This window comes from Panthera pardus, unplaced genomic scaffold (genome assembly GCF_024362965.1).
Source record: "Panthera pardus isolate Hobbes unplaced genomic scaffold, ASM2436296v1 HiC_scaffold_17, whole genome shotgun sequence".
In the NCBI taxonomy this organism is placed as follows: Eukaryota; Metazoa; Chordata; class Mammalia; order Carnivora; family Felidae; genus Panthera; species Panthera pardus.
The window spans coordinates 131,805,813-131,820,781 of record NW_026526732.1 but is presented as its reverse complement, the minus strand read 5'-3'; the positions used below and the strand labels follow the sequence as shown (position 1 = coordinate 131,820,781).

Sequence of the window (14,969 nt, the reverse complement as noted above, 5' to 3'; positions counted from 1 at the left end):
CATATTTTCTGTAAACACCATATGGTATTTTTCCAGTCTAGCCTGACCACCTTTGTCTTGTAACTGGAACATTTTTAGCCAATTTTGCATTTTAAGTCATTACTTAAATACTTGGGAGTTTAATATACCATCTTGGTATCTGTCATGCGTGCTTTGCATTCCTCTCTTCTTTCTTTCCTCTTTTTTGGATTGATCATTTTTTGTTATTCCCTTTTTCTCTTTGGTTTATTTTGAAAGTTATAAACCCTTTTACTATTCTTCCAGTGGTCACTTCAGACTGTACAACATGCACCCTAAACTCATTAAAATAGACTGTAGCTGTAACTGTACGTTTATTCTCTTCCCAGACAATGCACAGACTTTAGAGTTTTTACCTTATTTCCTTCTGTAAGAAGAAATGAAGGAGGGAAAGCTTGCTGACAACAGATTTGCTAAGATGTTGTTTTTATTCTGTGTTCTCACTTCTTGCCATCACGGACATCAGTACTGTCAGGCCAAGAATTCTGTTTTATTCTTGGCTTGTCTAAGATCAGAGTGAACAAGCGAACTGAGATCAGTCTGGCTTGCAGAATCTTAGGAAAGTTTATTAACCAGCCCACTGGTTTCGCGGGAGCAAGAAAATGTATCATTTCAAGCCTTATCCCAAGGAGTACATGTATATTGATCAGACCCTCTCCAAACTCCACACCACAGCATTGCATAAAGGCACCCCATTGCCATAAAAACATGTATCACATGATGGAAACCAAGGACTTTTATCAGAAAACATGCAAGAAGATGGTTAACAAGTGAGATCTTTGTACCCCCTCTTTGCTTAACAGTCTCTGCCACTACATTATTCTTTTTTGTCATTTCTTGGAATCTTTTATGAGAAGACACCCACTCCTTGACTCCATGTGATCCCACACAAACACCATATTAGGGAGGAGAAAGGGCAACAAAAAAAGGGAAGGCAGGCTATCACCAGTGACTCTTTAATAGTTTGAAAGAATAAGAACAATTAAAAAATACTAATCTTATAGAACAAGGGATTAGAAATATTGGCCAAGGCAAGTTTGTCTTTACAACCCAGACTCTTAATTGAGATGCCCTCCTATATTTCAATTGAATATCTGTTTTTTAGCCTCCCTTCTACAATCAACGTCTATTTCGGCCTCCAAAATTCTGTCTGTAAACTAAATTATAGTATTATCATGTTTCCTTTGGCCATCAGGAGAGCATAGCAAGTTCATAGACTACTATGTTGTCAAGAATCTACACATTTCATGGGTGTATGTAAACAGCCAACAGGGCTGAACTTACAAAGGAAATTAAAGATCTTTTTTCAGATGGTAGTTTTATTGGTAAAGATATATGAAAATTGTCACCATTGAAAGTGCAGGTAATAAAGCTCTAAGCATGACCTTGTATTTCCAGTTTCTAAGGGGAAGACAATCTGCCCAAGAACAGGATGTTAGCAGAGGGATTATGCTTAATAAAGAAAATGAATGGATGGTCGGCAACAAATTCCTCCTCGGGCATCAGCATGGCAAAGGTGGCAACGCCTGCTGTGGCAGCCGCCGCCTCTGTGCCCTCCTCATTGACTTCCACAAAGGACTTATGGACAATTTTTGATATGAAAAGATCTCTAGCTCCTGACATGCCGGACAGATCAGCCTTGCTGCTACTAAAAAGATCCTTTACACCCAGGCGGGATAGGTGGGAGTTAAGGTCGTAGCTCTCTTCCAGCTTGAACCTGGGCAAGTAGACTTTGACTTCAATGCGATCCAGATTCTCAGCTTTGGTCCACCCACGCAGTTTTTCCGAAGTCAATTGTTCCTCAATCTGGAATGAGAACAGTAAAAAGAAGAGGTGAAAACGGTTTTAGATAAGTAAACTAATAAAGCATTATTAGAATGAATGGACCCATTTTATCAGTTGCTCATCAGTCTCCTCCATGTCTTGTGCTGAAACAGATTCCATTTGAAAGATTTCATTTCTTTCAGTGGTTAGTGATAATATAACAGAGCTGTGTTCCAGGCCATCAAGCGCCCAAGTACAGGAACTATGGACATTGGGTCCATCAAGTATCCATCTATCTACCTACCCATACACTTACCTTCCCACCCATCCATCCACCCAGGAATTACTAAGCTCCTACCACACCAGCTTACTGTTATAGGCCATGATGGCTGTGTTACCCTAATCAGTCACGTGGTATAAGGGAAGATTTTAAAGCTTTCTTCTACTTATTCTGAATCCCATTGATCACAGAGGTTATCTGTGAACCTCACAGAGTTGAAGTAATCTCTAATAGATTTCGTTCCTAAGTAAAAATAGAAAAAGATCTAGTTCCTCATTTAAAAAGGAGTAACAATAGTACCTACCTACAGCACTGTGTGAGTATTAAATTAGTTAATATACATAAAGTGCTTGGCACATAGTATAAAAGACAGCTATTTTCATTACTGTTATAATTACTACTATTGGGCTAGAACAGAACCATTACCCACTTGTTCTAATGATGCTGATTATTTCTTTCATGAGGCTAGAGACTCTTTTTTATATAATCAGAGAAAGAGACGAATATGGAGATACAACTGAAAAAAAGAACACGTTGATTCTAATACATACTCTATACTTGGAAATGGCTAATATTACATCTCTTCCTGAAAGCAAGTTTGATCAGGGATAGGGTAGAGAAAAACCACACAGCAGCCTAGAGACGCTGAAGAAAACCATACTCTTAACAGTTTTGCCTATTCTGAGTCCTGACATAAGATGGCATAGCCTTTAAATGACACAGAATAGGAATCACATACAAAGTTCATATTAGAACACAGGCTTAGCGCTCAAGCCAACATGTCACATGAGTTTTTTTCTGCTGTGTAGCTATTGGAAATTTAATTCACAATCTATATGGATTGCAGCAAGAATGAGCAGTGTAATAGGGTTTTATAGCACATGATGAAACTATGTAGTATAATGTTTTGGGGTTTTCAAATTAAAAAAAAAATTAACATTTATTTATTTTTTGAGAGACAGAGACAGAGCATGAGCAGGGGAAGGGAAGAAAGAGAGAGGGAGTCACAGAATCCTAAGCTGACTCCAGGCTCTGAGCTGTCAGCACAGAGCCCATCGCAGGGCTCGAACTCAGGAACTGCGAGATCGTGACCTGAGCCAAAGTCAGATACTTACCCAACTAAGCCGCCCCAGGCACCCCTGGGATTTTTAATTTTCAAAAATTTGTTTCAAAAAACAACTTTCATTACATTGCCCTTTCCCCTAAAGTTATTTTAGGAGAGTTGCCATGAGTTGCCACTGGCCCATGTTACATTTAATATAAATCTTTAGATGTTCTTCACCACACCTGTTCACTGACAGTAGCTGAAAATTGAAACTTAGGGCTCGAGTAGTAACGTCCATAAGCTACTTTACAAAGGAATGACAGAGCATTGGAAAGAAAAGTCACATCAGTAAACACATAACAAGCACCTACTGCCAGCGTGAGCACCCACGACCACACAAGGCAGAATCGATACATCAGGACACGTGAAGCATGAAGCTGGGGATGGTTACCTTCTTGAGACCTGTGGACTCATCCTCAATGTCATCTGGCAGCAGGATAATCATGCTGAGTTCCTTGCCTCGGTAAGGCAGTTCTAGCACGCGGCACTTAAGGTCCTCAATGTAGCCATATGGAAATCTCTTCTTTTGATACATCATTTTCACCATTTTTGTCTCTTTCTGGACAGTTGAAAAAAAAAATCACTCACTTTTTATCTGCATATCCTTAGAGCAAAGAGGAATTTGAGCCAGTTACATCACTTTACCTTATTCAAGCGGAAGGGCTTATTGTCAGTGGCTTCCTTAATGAACTCCTCCTCCCAGTTCCCTTTGAAATAGATGGCATTCACTAGCACAAGCTTAGTCATGCTGTCAACCACACCTGGAGCCAATAGTTCCAGGATTTTCCCTAAAATGATAAAGTTAACTTTTAAAAAAGATCCACATATCCGAATTCCAAATTGGAACTGACATTTGATCCTCCCTGAAATGCAATTCAAAAGCATATTCTGTACTTAATTTTCCTTTAACATGGTATTAAGTTAGGAAAATCCTACTAACATGTTTGCACTTTAAATATGCCAAATAAAGGGGTAAAGGGCCAAAACAAGAAAATTCTCATTTTCTGGAGTTTGTGGTAAACAATGAGGCGATTTTGTGAATGGCCATTCTTTTTCAGGAAAAAAAAAATCCTTGATGAAAATATTTTGAGTCACTAGTAAATCACTTTTTCAAATCCACTAAGCAGAAGCCTTCTCTCTCTCTCTCTCTCTCTCTCTCTCTCTCTCTCTCTCTCACACACACACACACACACAAAACAAAACGAAAGATTTTAATAAATATCCAAAAGGTAGGACAGCTACTCCACTGAAACACAGGATCCACCTTGACCACCGCATGGCCATGAACAGTTCTTCGTATGGAAGACAAGTGTTCGGTGCCCTGACTCCTTCCATGACTAGACTAGAGAGAGTTGTACCAGACAGTCCCAGCTACCATCCCTGATTCTAAGTTCACAAAAACTAACAAGAAGTTCACAAAAATTATTTATGACCACAGCAGCTTGTGAATATTCATTCACAAGTATTAGGATATTTCTTTCCATATATATATTAAATAATTGGGGCCAGGCTGGATTTTCCTCAAATTTTTTTATTCCTTTTATTCTACAATGTGAGTTTTAATTTTAAAATGTAGCTTTGGGAACATATGGGGGGAAATGTATTTAGCTATTTCAGTTAAATCATGTTGAAGTTTCCTCTTGGAAGAATTTCTACACCCAAACGCTGTCCAACTGGGCAGTGCAGAGCTCATTCCCAGGATGAACTCCTAGATTCCCAGAGTCAGGATGAGGGAACAGGAAAAAAGAAGGGGGAATCAGATGCAGGTGGGGAAGCTGGCAGGAGGAGAATGATTAGGTTCTGCCTGGTCTCTCACCTTCTGTCTGCCCTTTGACCCACTCATTAATCACCTTCCTTGCTTCTTCAGAGGCTTGCTGAAAATCTACACTGGCCAATTCAGCACCATACATTTTCTGAGTCGAAGCTAAGAATTCCTGTTTAAAAAAACAAAAACAGAAAATGTTTGTTTCCTAAAATTTCATTGTAACAAAAAAAGGTATAAATTTCATTGTAACAAAAAAATTCTAACTTTATATTTTTTCACTATGGTAAAAAAACACATAACATTAAGTTTACCATCTTAACTATTTTTAAGTACCATAGTTTTTAAGTACTGTAGTACTGCTGTTCAGTAGTTTCGGTATTGTATAAAATTTACCAATTCTTTTCCAACCTTGGCTAACATTTTCATAAATAAGAACATACTGATTGTACTTGGAAATGAATTGTGGAATTCATGGTTTAGTAAAACAGCCAGGATCAATCTTTTCACTGTGAAGACTATAAAATGAAACCACATGGATTAATAAGAATTCTGACTGTCATATATTTTCATTCTGTACCATTTTTCTGGATTTTTATAACAATTAAAACTGATTTCTATGAACTTGGTTATGCTAGAAAAAAATCTGCATTGTCTAGTGAGTGTTTTATTGTTTTTTTGTGTTTTTTTTTTTTTTTAATTTTAGAGATGGGGGGCACCTAGGTGGCTCAGTCAGTTAAGCATCCAACTTCAACTTAAGTCCTGATCTCACGGCTTGTGAGTTCCACTCCCACAATGGGCTCTGTGCTGACAGCTCAGTGCCTGGAGCCTGCTTTGGACTCTGTGTCTCCTTTTCTCTGCCGCTCCCCTGCTCGAGCTGTCTCTCTCTCTCTCTCTCTAAAAAAAATTTTTTTTTAATTTTAGAGAGAGAGAGAGCATGCATGAGCAAGGGAGAGTGGGGGAGAAGGGCAGAGATAGAGGTGGGGGCAGGGGGAAATCTTAAGCAGGTTCCAAGCTCAACACAGAGCTGGACATGGGGCTTGATCCCACAACCCTGGGATCATGACCTGAGCTGAAATCAAGAGTTGGACACTCAACCAACTGAGCCACCCAGGTGCCCCTGTCTAGTAAGCTTTTGAACATGAAGTGCAAAGTACTCACAGGGAGGAAATTATAGTTCTTGTCTCCATACAACCTATTAGCAAGTTTCAGAATATAGGAGGCTCCGCGTTTGTTGATATCGGCATTCAGACTCTGAAATCTTGAATGAATCTCCTCAACTGTATCAAAATGAAGAGCCTAAAATAAAGAAAACATTCTTTCTATAACCATTTGATTTGAAATTATAAAGTGATTCCTTGGCATTTGCTTCCATCATATTAAATTAATGGGTTTTTATTACTGATTATTCATGATCCCCAGCCCAATATTTTATTAATTTCTCATTGGAGAACAAATAATAGAGAATCCAAAATGTACAGCTTTGTGAGACACAATAATTACAACACTAGAAACTGCTTTTACATCACTTTTTGTTAAAATTATAGCTCTGCAATATGAGGGGTTAATAACCTAAATATTTATACAAATCTGCTTTTTTATCCAAAGAAAATTCTAAATGGTATGTTTATGTCTTATTCTGAATCTAATATAATTTCACTGAAATTTCTCAGAAATAAACAGTAAAAATAAGAATCATTACCTATGCAGGAACACAAAGATATTGCAGATAGAGGGATTTTTTTTTCTTATACCATTAGCATCAGTAACTCACTTATTTAAAAATAACTTCTTTAAACTTAACATTTGGCAAAAGTTTAATCCCCCATGTATCAGTTACAGATCAAAAGTCCCTTTATGGTTTTATGAGGCCTGGGCTGGCTTCTTGCTCTTAAGACACAAAGAACAAACCTATACGGTGTACAAAGTGCATTCACTCACCAAGATATGGAATGTTTGCATAGTTGCTATGCTCAATCTGCTTCAATTGAAATGGGGGGGGTGGCGCTTAAAACTATTATTTACTGAAGTCATAAAATCCCTGGAAAGCCTCAAAATGAAGCTGATATTACCCTGCGAGAGCAACTAACAATTAGTACCAGGGGGTAAAAAAAAAAAGTGGATTTTTGAAAATTTTTAAATGCTGTCATATCTGCACTGATAAAGACGACTGGTTCTCCATAAAGTACAGCAATAGAAGCTTTGTAGCTGGAACAGGTCCGTCAGCTTGAATCCAGGGCTGGACTGTCCCTAGCTGCAGGTGCTGTGCACTTTGTGACTGGTATGTTAGAAAGACCACTTTCAGCACTCCTTTTCCCTAGGTTCCGAACAAAGCCAGAGTTCCCCTCTCAGAATTAAAAACTATCTAGTACAGAAGTGCCCTCCCCACCCACTAAGGACAGGAGGAGGGCGAGTCACTGCAGCTGCTTCTCCTGCTGTGCTAGTGACCTGCCCTTAACAGCTGCTACGCTTCACTTCTCTCTCCCTGCAGGGCCCTCCCGCTCACACAGCCACGTCACAGCCCAGTGAGCCACACTTGGTGCCAGGCACGGAGCTAGGCAGAGGGAATACAGAATCACACAGTTGCCTTGTCCCCTCAAAAGCTGACCACTGCCAACTTCACTATGTGTGTTTCCCATGTGTCATTATGCTGGAAAGTAATGTTACATAATAGACATTACTTATGAGGAGCAGGGCATCACATGCGAGGCAGAAACTGGTAAATCCTAGTTCAGGAAGAGATGCGATGGCTTACAGGAAAGCCCACTGGACTACAAGGGGCACACTGCAGGGGCTTTGTCGGCTTTCTTCGCTGCTGTTCCCTCAGCCAAACAAAAACCGGTAGCTGGCATATAGCAGGTGCTCTGTAAGGACCCGATTGTGAATGAAAGCCTGCATACAAATGGATTGTTCTTGGGGATTCTTCTGATATTCTGACCTCACAATGTATAGTTGTGGAACACAGAAGTACAGTTTTAAAAACACACTGTAAGAACTCAAAGGCACTTTTCAGTAGAGACTAGCCATCAGCAGGGAGATGGAAGGAAAAGCAGGTTGTCTTTGGGTGTTTCTGCTGACCTTGGACACCTGTACTGCAGTAGCACCTTGAGTCCCCAGAAAGATCATGGCCAATGCTGATGAGATGCTTAAGGGAGAGAAGAATATATTCCCAGTAGGACTGTCCTCATTCATAGCGTGAAACATGTCCACCGCGAACTGGGTGTTTGCTGTGCTCAGCTGCTCCATGGTGAAGACTGCAACACAAAACAGAGGCCCCAAGTTGCCCACTGCCCACACCAGCAAATTAGGCAACCGCATTTCCCCATGTCCTCCTCAGCTTGTGCCAACCGCCATGAAACTTGCATTTTCTCTATCTCTCTCTCTATTTTCAGGAGAGCATGTGCACAAATGCAGGACTAGGGATGACTGGCCAGGGACTCAGCAGGGACACAGGATGGGGACCCAGGCTACCCTAAAAGGCTCTGAGCTTGCAGACTGGTGAGCCTGAGGAGGGGCCCACTCTGGGCCTTTCCTAAGTTTAGGAGCACACACATTTCCATGCTCCTTTGGTTCAAGCCTCTCATTCCTTTGGGTAATGAATCCACCGCCCATATTTACCTGAAATAAGAATGTTTCTAATTAGAAAATCATAACTACCTACCTATGCACTATAGCAAATTCCACTAAAGGAGATATAATTGTCCTCATTATTGAGGTTCAGTCTAACGTTTCCAGAGGTTAAGAATCCCAAGTCTCATAGCTAGTGTAGGATGTGGGAGTTGAAAACCCCCAAGTTAGGTCCAAGTTAGGCAAGGCAGCCCGACAGGGACAAGGTGACAGGCTACTCCTGCGAGGCAGCGCACAAGTAGGTGCACCTGACCTCTGGGACCAGCCACCCACTTAACCATCGTGACTTCTATCAGAGCCTCAATGTCCCCGCATATAGGCAGGGAAGACTACTAGCTGTGCCGGCTGCTTAGCGTGTAAGTCATTAACTACATTTTTGTTGTTGATAATCTCTAGGATCGCACTGGTCTCCTTTCCCCTCCTCCATCCGCAGAAAGGAGAAGCCAGAAACGAGCACCAGCCCGGGCCGCCTGGAAACTGTCACAAACAGATCAGGGAAAAAGAGAGAACAGGAAGGAAAACATTCTGATCTCAGGCTACGGTTCTGCCGACAAGCCCGACCTCAGTCTCCAGCTGGCCCGCCTGGCCTGGAAGCCCGGCCGCGGTGGAGGGTGATCGGGGGCGCCCGGGGGCGGAGCGCACGGCTGGGGGCGGTGGCGACCGTGGCGCAGGAATGCCGCGCCGGCAGCGGTCGGCGCGGACGGGCGGAGCCTGCGGAGATCACCAGCCATCCAGAGCTCCGGGCCCTTCGGAGCCCCGGGCTGGCCTGTCCCGCCCGGCCACCTCCCCATTGCGCGTGCCCCTGGCCCTGGTCTTACCGGCTCCGCACTGGACGGGCTCCGGGAAGTGGGGCGCGAGGTGTAGGAAGAAGCGCCGCGGCCAAAGGCCTTTATAGTTGCGGAAGGGGAGTGCCGCCGGGGTGGGCAGGGCGTTGGCTCTTACCCCAGATGACGTCCTAGGAGTCTGTGTGCTTCCATACAGGCTGAGGTGAGTGTGGTCTCCGCGCCAGGAGCAGTGTCCTCCCCAGGGAATCAGCATCTCTCTGAGTTCTAGGCAATCTCAGATCCCTGGCAAGGATCTGATGGGCCATTTCTTACTAAAATATGAATGACTGAGATGATTATAATGTGTCACCTCTTAGAGGGCAAATTTTTGAGTCCCATCTATGTATGATATACTCCAAACTCTGAGGTTATTTGTTTGTATTTATTTTTTGGTGTGGAGAACAAATTTGGGAACTCTTGCCTAAGGGAAAAGGGGGGCCTCCGGGATAAGAGAAAACAGAAACAGCTCCAAACAACATCCTTGATGTCACTGTCTTTCTAGTACCAAAGTGAAAACTCAGCCCCAATACTTCCTCACAGGTGATGACTACACCAACTGAGTCAGCTCACATATCACACATAATGACAACTCACATCTGTTTGAATGAAGTATTTCTTAGCCACTATGCTAAAGCGTAGACTCATCAATTTTTCTTCCTGGACTGTTAAAACAGAATGGATGGCTATGGTTGAATAGTAAAGGCAATAACTATTTCTGTGGGGCTTTTGTTTCTCCCTTTAAAGATCTGGGTATGTAGTTTCACCAAAATTTATAGTATTGAGGGTATGAAATAATTCTGCATCATGGAACTTCTCCCCTGTTTTTTTGTTTGTTTGTTTGTTTTTTGTTTGTTTGTTTTTTGTGTTCTTTTTTTTGGCAAATCTCAACATGAAAAGGGGGCAGAGGAAAAATCCTATTGTTTTATTTAGTATGGATAATATAGTGTGAATGGATTTATAGATTTTTTTCAACTGTGAGAACTTATTTATAATGAAAAGGAACAAAGAAATCACTGTATTACAGTAATGAGTAATAAAAATACTCTCCCTAGTAATAAAAAAGCAGCGAGAATTTAATAACTAAGATTGTAGAGTGCTTTATAGTTTATTAGAATAAAGAAACCAACATTTATTGAAACCAGCCACAATTAAGTTGAAATGATTTGATCACATCTGGTAACCTGTCCATCATTTCATACAGATTTAAAGAACCGCTTATTAGCTTCTGCTAAGAGGTCAATGTGAGATAGTCAAGAGTGCAAAACTTCACTGAAAATGTGTTAAATGACAATCAGAGACACATAAACAAACAAAAAAAAGTGTTCTGAATTTTTTTTTTCTCCTGGTATTTTGCATTTGTACTTACCTGGAGTTAGTAATCTGGGTCAAATATAAAAGGAAACCATTCCTAAATCAATACATTTACTATCTAAGATCAAGACAAAGTAACTATTCTGTTGAATAACACTGGAGTGTTCTACTTGTGGCTTTAAACTGTATGGCCACTACCAAAGTTCATGCAGAGATACTCTCATACACTCTGATGGTATAGCCAGTTTGGACAATATTTGCCATTTCTACTAAACCTCAAACACGTTTACCCTAACTGTGATCCAGCAATTTCACCCCCAGGAATATACCCAGTGAAAATGTGCTGTGAGCACGTGCACCCGGAAATATGTACAAGAATGTTTATAGCAACATTATTTATGTTAGACCCAAACTGGAAACCACCTAAATGCCCATCAACAGAAGAAGAGGTAATTTTTTTAAGCTTATTTATTTCTTTTTGAGAGAGAGAAAGCACGAGTGGGGAAGGGGCAGAAAGAGAGAGAGAGAGAGAGAGAGAGAGAATCCCAAGCAAGCTCTGCATTGTCAGCACAGAGCCTGATGTGGGGCTCGATGCAGGACTCAAACTCATGAACCCTTGAGATCATGACCTGAGCCAAAGTTGACCTGCAACCGACTGAGCCACCCAGGTGCCCCAGAAAACTAGATTAATTAACACGACAGAATAATACACTACATGTATACACTACATGTGGAAATGAATACACTACAGCAATACACAACAACATGACTGAATCTCCCCCATACACTGTTGAACAAAGGAGTATAAGCTACATGGTTCCAGTTATGAAAAATTCAAAAACAGGCAGAACTAACTCATGGTGTTTGAAGTCAGGAAAGATGCTCTCTCTGGGGAGGAAGGAGTATTATATTGACTATATTTTTCTTATTTTCTGTATTCTTGGTGCTCTGGCATTTGAGGCCCTGATCCTGGAAAGACTGCCCCCACCAAGGCTAGCTAATTTCTAGAGATTGGGAATGATTACCCTGAGAGTGAAACTTTGGCATACAAACCAACCAGTTGGGTGACCATACTCTCATCTATCTTTTTTTATCAAACTCCCACACCCCAAGCCAGGGCTCCCCCTGCCCTAAATCACCCTGCCCTAAATCACCCCAGGGCCAGGTACCAGATAGCTAGAAACCACCTAAATAGCCCAGAGCCCAGCAAAATGATTTAAATTACCCAATCCTTAAGTTTACTTAGAGTACCTACCTTGCCTTGCCCGTTCCTTCCCGTGAGAACCCCTATAAAGGCTCTGGGCCATGCTCTGCCCTCTCGCCTTCTGCCTCCTGGCCCAGGTCCTACAAGGTCTGGCGTGGTGTAGCCTGGTTTGCCTTTTATTTCTAGGGATCTGTGAGTATAAATTTCCTTCATGATTATCATTTCCATACCAGTGGTCTTACCATAACTGACAAAAACAAATCCCAGTTTCATGTTTAACACAAGGGTGGTGAGTGGGAGCAGCACAAGGTGGGGAGGGTTCTGGGGTGCTGATAATGTGGCATTTCTTGACATGGGTAGTGGTTACACAGATGTATTCATTTTGTGATAATACATTGAGTTGTACACATAATTTTTGTGCTTTTCTGCATGTATGTTATACTTGAATAAAAATTAAAAAGTAGTAATGAAAAATGTTGGATGTTAGTGATTATCTTATTTCCTGTCTCCCCTTTCTCCCCTGCCACAGGATCAATCAGCTTGACGCTGGCTGCCATGTCATCCAGCGTGTCCACCCCCTAACTGTGATCAGTGGCTTGTGCCCAAGGGATGAGCTGTAAGCCGCATGCCCTTCCTGTTCTCCCACATCCAGCAACCACACAACTCTCCAAATCCAGGTAAAAAGCCCTTCCCGTCTATGCTGTCATGTGGGAACACATCAACCACTGGTTCAAGGTGCACAATAAACGAGATGCAGTATAAATTTTTCAAAGATCCACAGCCACGTTCATAAAACCCATGAGAAAATCTCAAAGCAGCACCAGTAGATGTTTGAGAACTAATTGTCTATGTTATTGACTCCTAGGTTAATTGTAGTGTGATTAGAGAACATGATCTCTGTATTATTTTAATCTTCAGAAGTGTTTTGAGACTTGCTTCATAGTCCAGGATATGGCCAATTTTTGTAAATATTCCTGTGGATTATAAGAAAAGATATCCTAAATCCTTTAGGGGCAGTGTTTTATATATGGCCATTCTGATAAGTGCACTAGTCATTTTATTCAGCTGTATACTTAGATTTACCAAGCATGTTTAGCAAGACAATGACTAAAATATCAGTATTTCTATTGACTAGCAACAGACAGGAAATGAAACTAAAAGAAAAATACCACTTAAAGCACCATCAAAAAATCAAGCAAAGGGGTGCCTGGGTGGCTAGGTTGGTTAAGCGTCCAACTTCAGCTCAGGTCATGATCTCACAGTTTGTGAGTTCGAGCCCCGCATTGGGCTCCGTGCTGACACCTCAGAGCCTGGAGCCTGCTTCAGATTCTGTGTCTCCCTCTCTCTCTCATCCTCCCTCACTCATTCTCTTTCTCTCTCTGTCTCAAAAATAAATAAAACATTAAAAAAATATTTTTAAATCAAGCAAAGACTGTTGTCTGTGTGTGTGTGCATGTGTATAACTTATACAGATCACAATAAAAACTTTTAAAAAGGCAAATAATTTGAATAAACCCTTTCAAAGAGAAAAATCCAAATGGTTTATAATGCATAAAAAGGTGTTAAATACAAATTTTAGTGAAATACCTTATATTGACAAAAATTTTTAATTCTAACAATTCCAAGTATGGGCAAGTATATAGAGCCACTGGAATCCTCTCACTCCTTGGGGGATTATGAACTGATAAAAGTACTTTGGAAAATAGTTCAATGTTATTTAAGAATGTTGACCTGGCAATTCTTCCTTCTCCTAGGGAAATTTGTTCACATTTACATCAAAGACATGTACAGGAGTGTTCAAGTAGCTTTACTGGTGAGCTACAAAGATCAATAGTACAAGAATAGATACAAGAACTGATATGTCCATCCAGTGGGATGTGAAATTATTACTGGGTTCACAACAGGGATAAAATTCCAAAACATAAGTTGAGCAAAAGAAGATCAATTCAAAAAGACTACATTTCAAGGGGCACCTGGGTGAGACTCAGTCAATTAATCATCCAACTTCGATTCAGGTCACAATCTTATGGTTTGTGAGTTTGAGCCCCAAGCCAGGCTCTGTGCTGACAGCTCAGAGCCTGGAGCCTGCTTCAGATTCTGTGTCTCCCTCTCTCTCTCTGCCTCTTCCCTGCTTGAGCTCTATCTCTCTCTCTGCCTTAAAAATATATAAACATTAAAAAATGTTTCAAAAGATTACATTTCAACATTATTTCACTTATATAAATCTCAAAATCAAGCTTAAAGCAAATTGTACTGCTTTAGAGAAAAGCAAGGAAAATGATTTCAAAAGTCAGAAGAGTTGTTACCTATTAGGGGAAGTGGGGGCTGTTATCTGGAGGGGCCACTTGGAGGGAAGAGTATTTGATTTTTTGACCTGGGTTACTTGGGTACATGCCTTATAATTAACTTTTCAATTATCCTTATGATCCGTGCATTATATTTTACTATAGACAAAATAATGTCAGGTGATCTAACAGACTAATGTACCTCCAAATGCCTGACAAGTCGCTGGATTTATAATTACAGAGTTATATTGAGAAAGGAGTAGAACGTATGAGCAAAAGATAAAGGAGTCCTGGGCAGGGACAGGCGCAGGTGAGGTTGTTTTCATGCCGACTCTTCTCCCATGAGATTTGTCCCTTGTGCTATGTGACAAGTGGTCCCGTGCTGGAGCACTCTCTGATAGACACAGCCCCAGCAACCACTGTAAGGAGTCAGTCCCCAGCGGGCTGGAGGCGACATTGAGGCTAGTCCTGTAGGGGCTTTGCCAGGCTGTGGTGGGGTTGCCTGAAGGCGAGGCCAGCCCCTGTGCTCTGAGCTGTCTGCCCAAGTTGGTAGTACCATGCAGTAGTAGCTGAAATTTTTACAGTCTTTTTCATTTTGTGCAGAAGTTTCCGGTCAGATAAAAGCCGGGCTTGAGTGGGGAAACATGTGCTGCATTCATTGGAATAAGTATAAACGAATCCACAAATTTGGCATTCTTATGAAAGAGTATGAAGACTCACCTGTAAAGACCACCAGACTTGAGTAAAGTCATCTGAAATGCCAAGTCACTGTATGAAAAGCTCAGTGCT

At 41.3% G+C, this 14,969-nt stretch overlaps 1 protein-coding gene across 1 annotated transcript; it reads right to left on the bottom strand.

Moving 5' to 3' along the window:
- Positions 1–563: 563 nt before the first annotated feature.
- Positions 564–9,471, bottom strand: SERPINB1 (serpin family B member 1). Its single transcript, XM_019419907.2, has 7 exons — positions 9,375–9,471; positions 8,008–8,183; positions 6,091–6,228; positions 4,984–5,101; positions 3,813–3,955; positions 3,559–3,726; positions 564–1,824 (listed from the first exon to the last, which is right to left on the bottom strand). Exons 2-7 carry the CDS (start codon positions 8,173–8,175, stop codon positions 1,420–1,422), a joined length of 1,140 nt encoding a protein of 379 aa, XP_019275452.1. The 5' UTR covers positions 8,176–8,183; positions 9,375–9,471; the 3' UTR covers positions 564–1,419.
- Between the last annotated feature and the right edge of the window lie 5,498 nt (positions 9,472–14,969).

Bases quoted from the DNA above. Each gene is read 5' to 3' on its own strand.
- SERPINB1 (XM_019419907.2), bottom strand. From the start codon at position 8,175: ATGGAGCAGCTGAGCACAGCAAACACCCAGTTCGCGGTGGACATGTTT. The intron at 3,727-3,812 runs GTAAAGTGATGT...TCAACTGTCCAG, and splicing joins AGCCCTTCCGCTTGAATAAG to AAAGAGACAAAAATGGTGAA. The intron at 1,825-3,558 runs GTAACCATCCCC...TTCTCATTCCAG, and splicing joins AGTCCACAGGTCTCAAGAAG to ATTGAGGAACAATTGACTTC.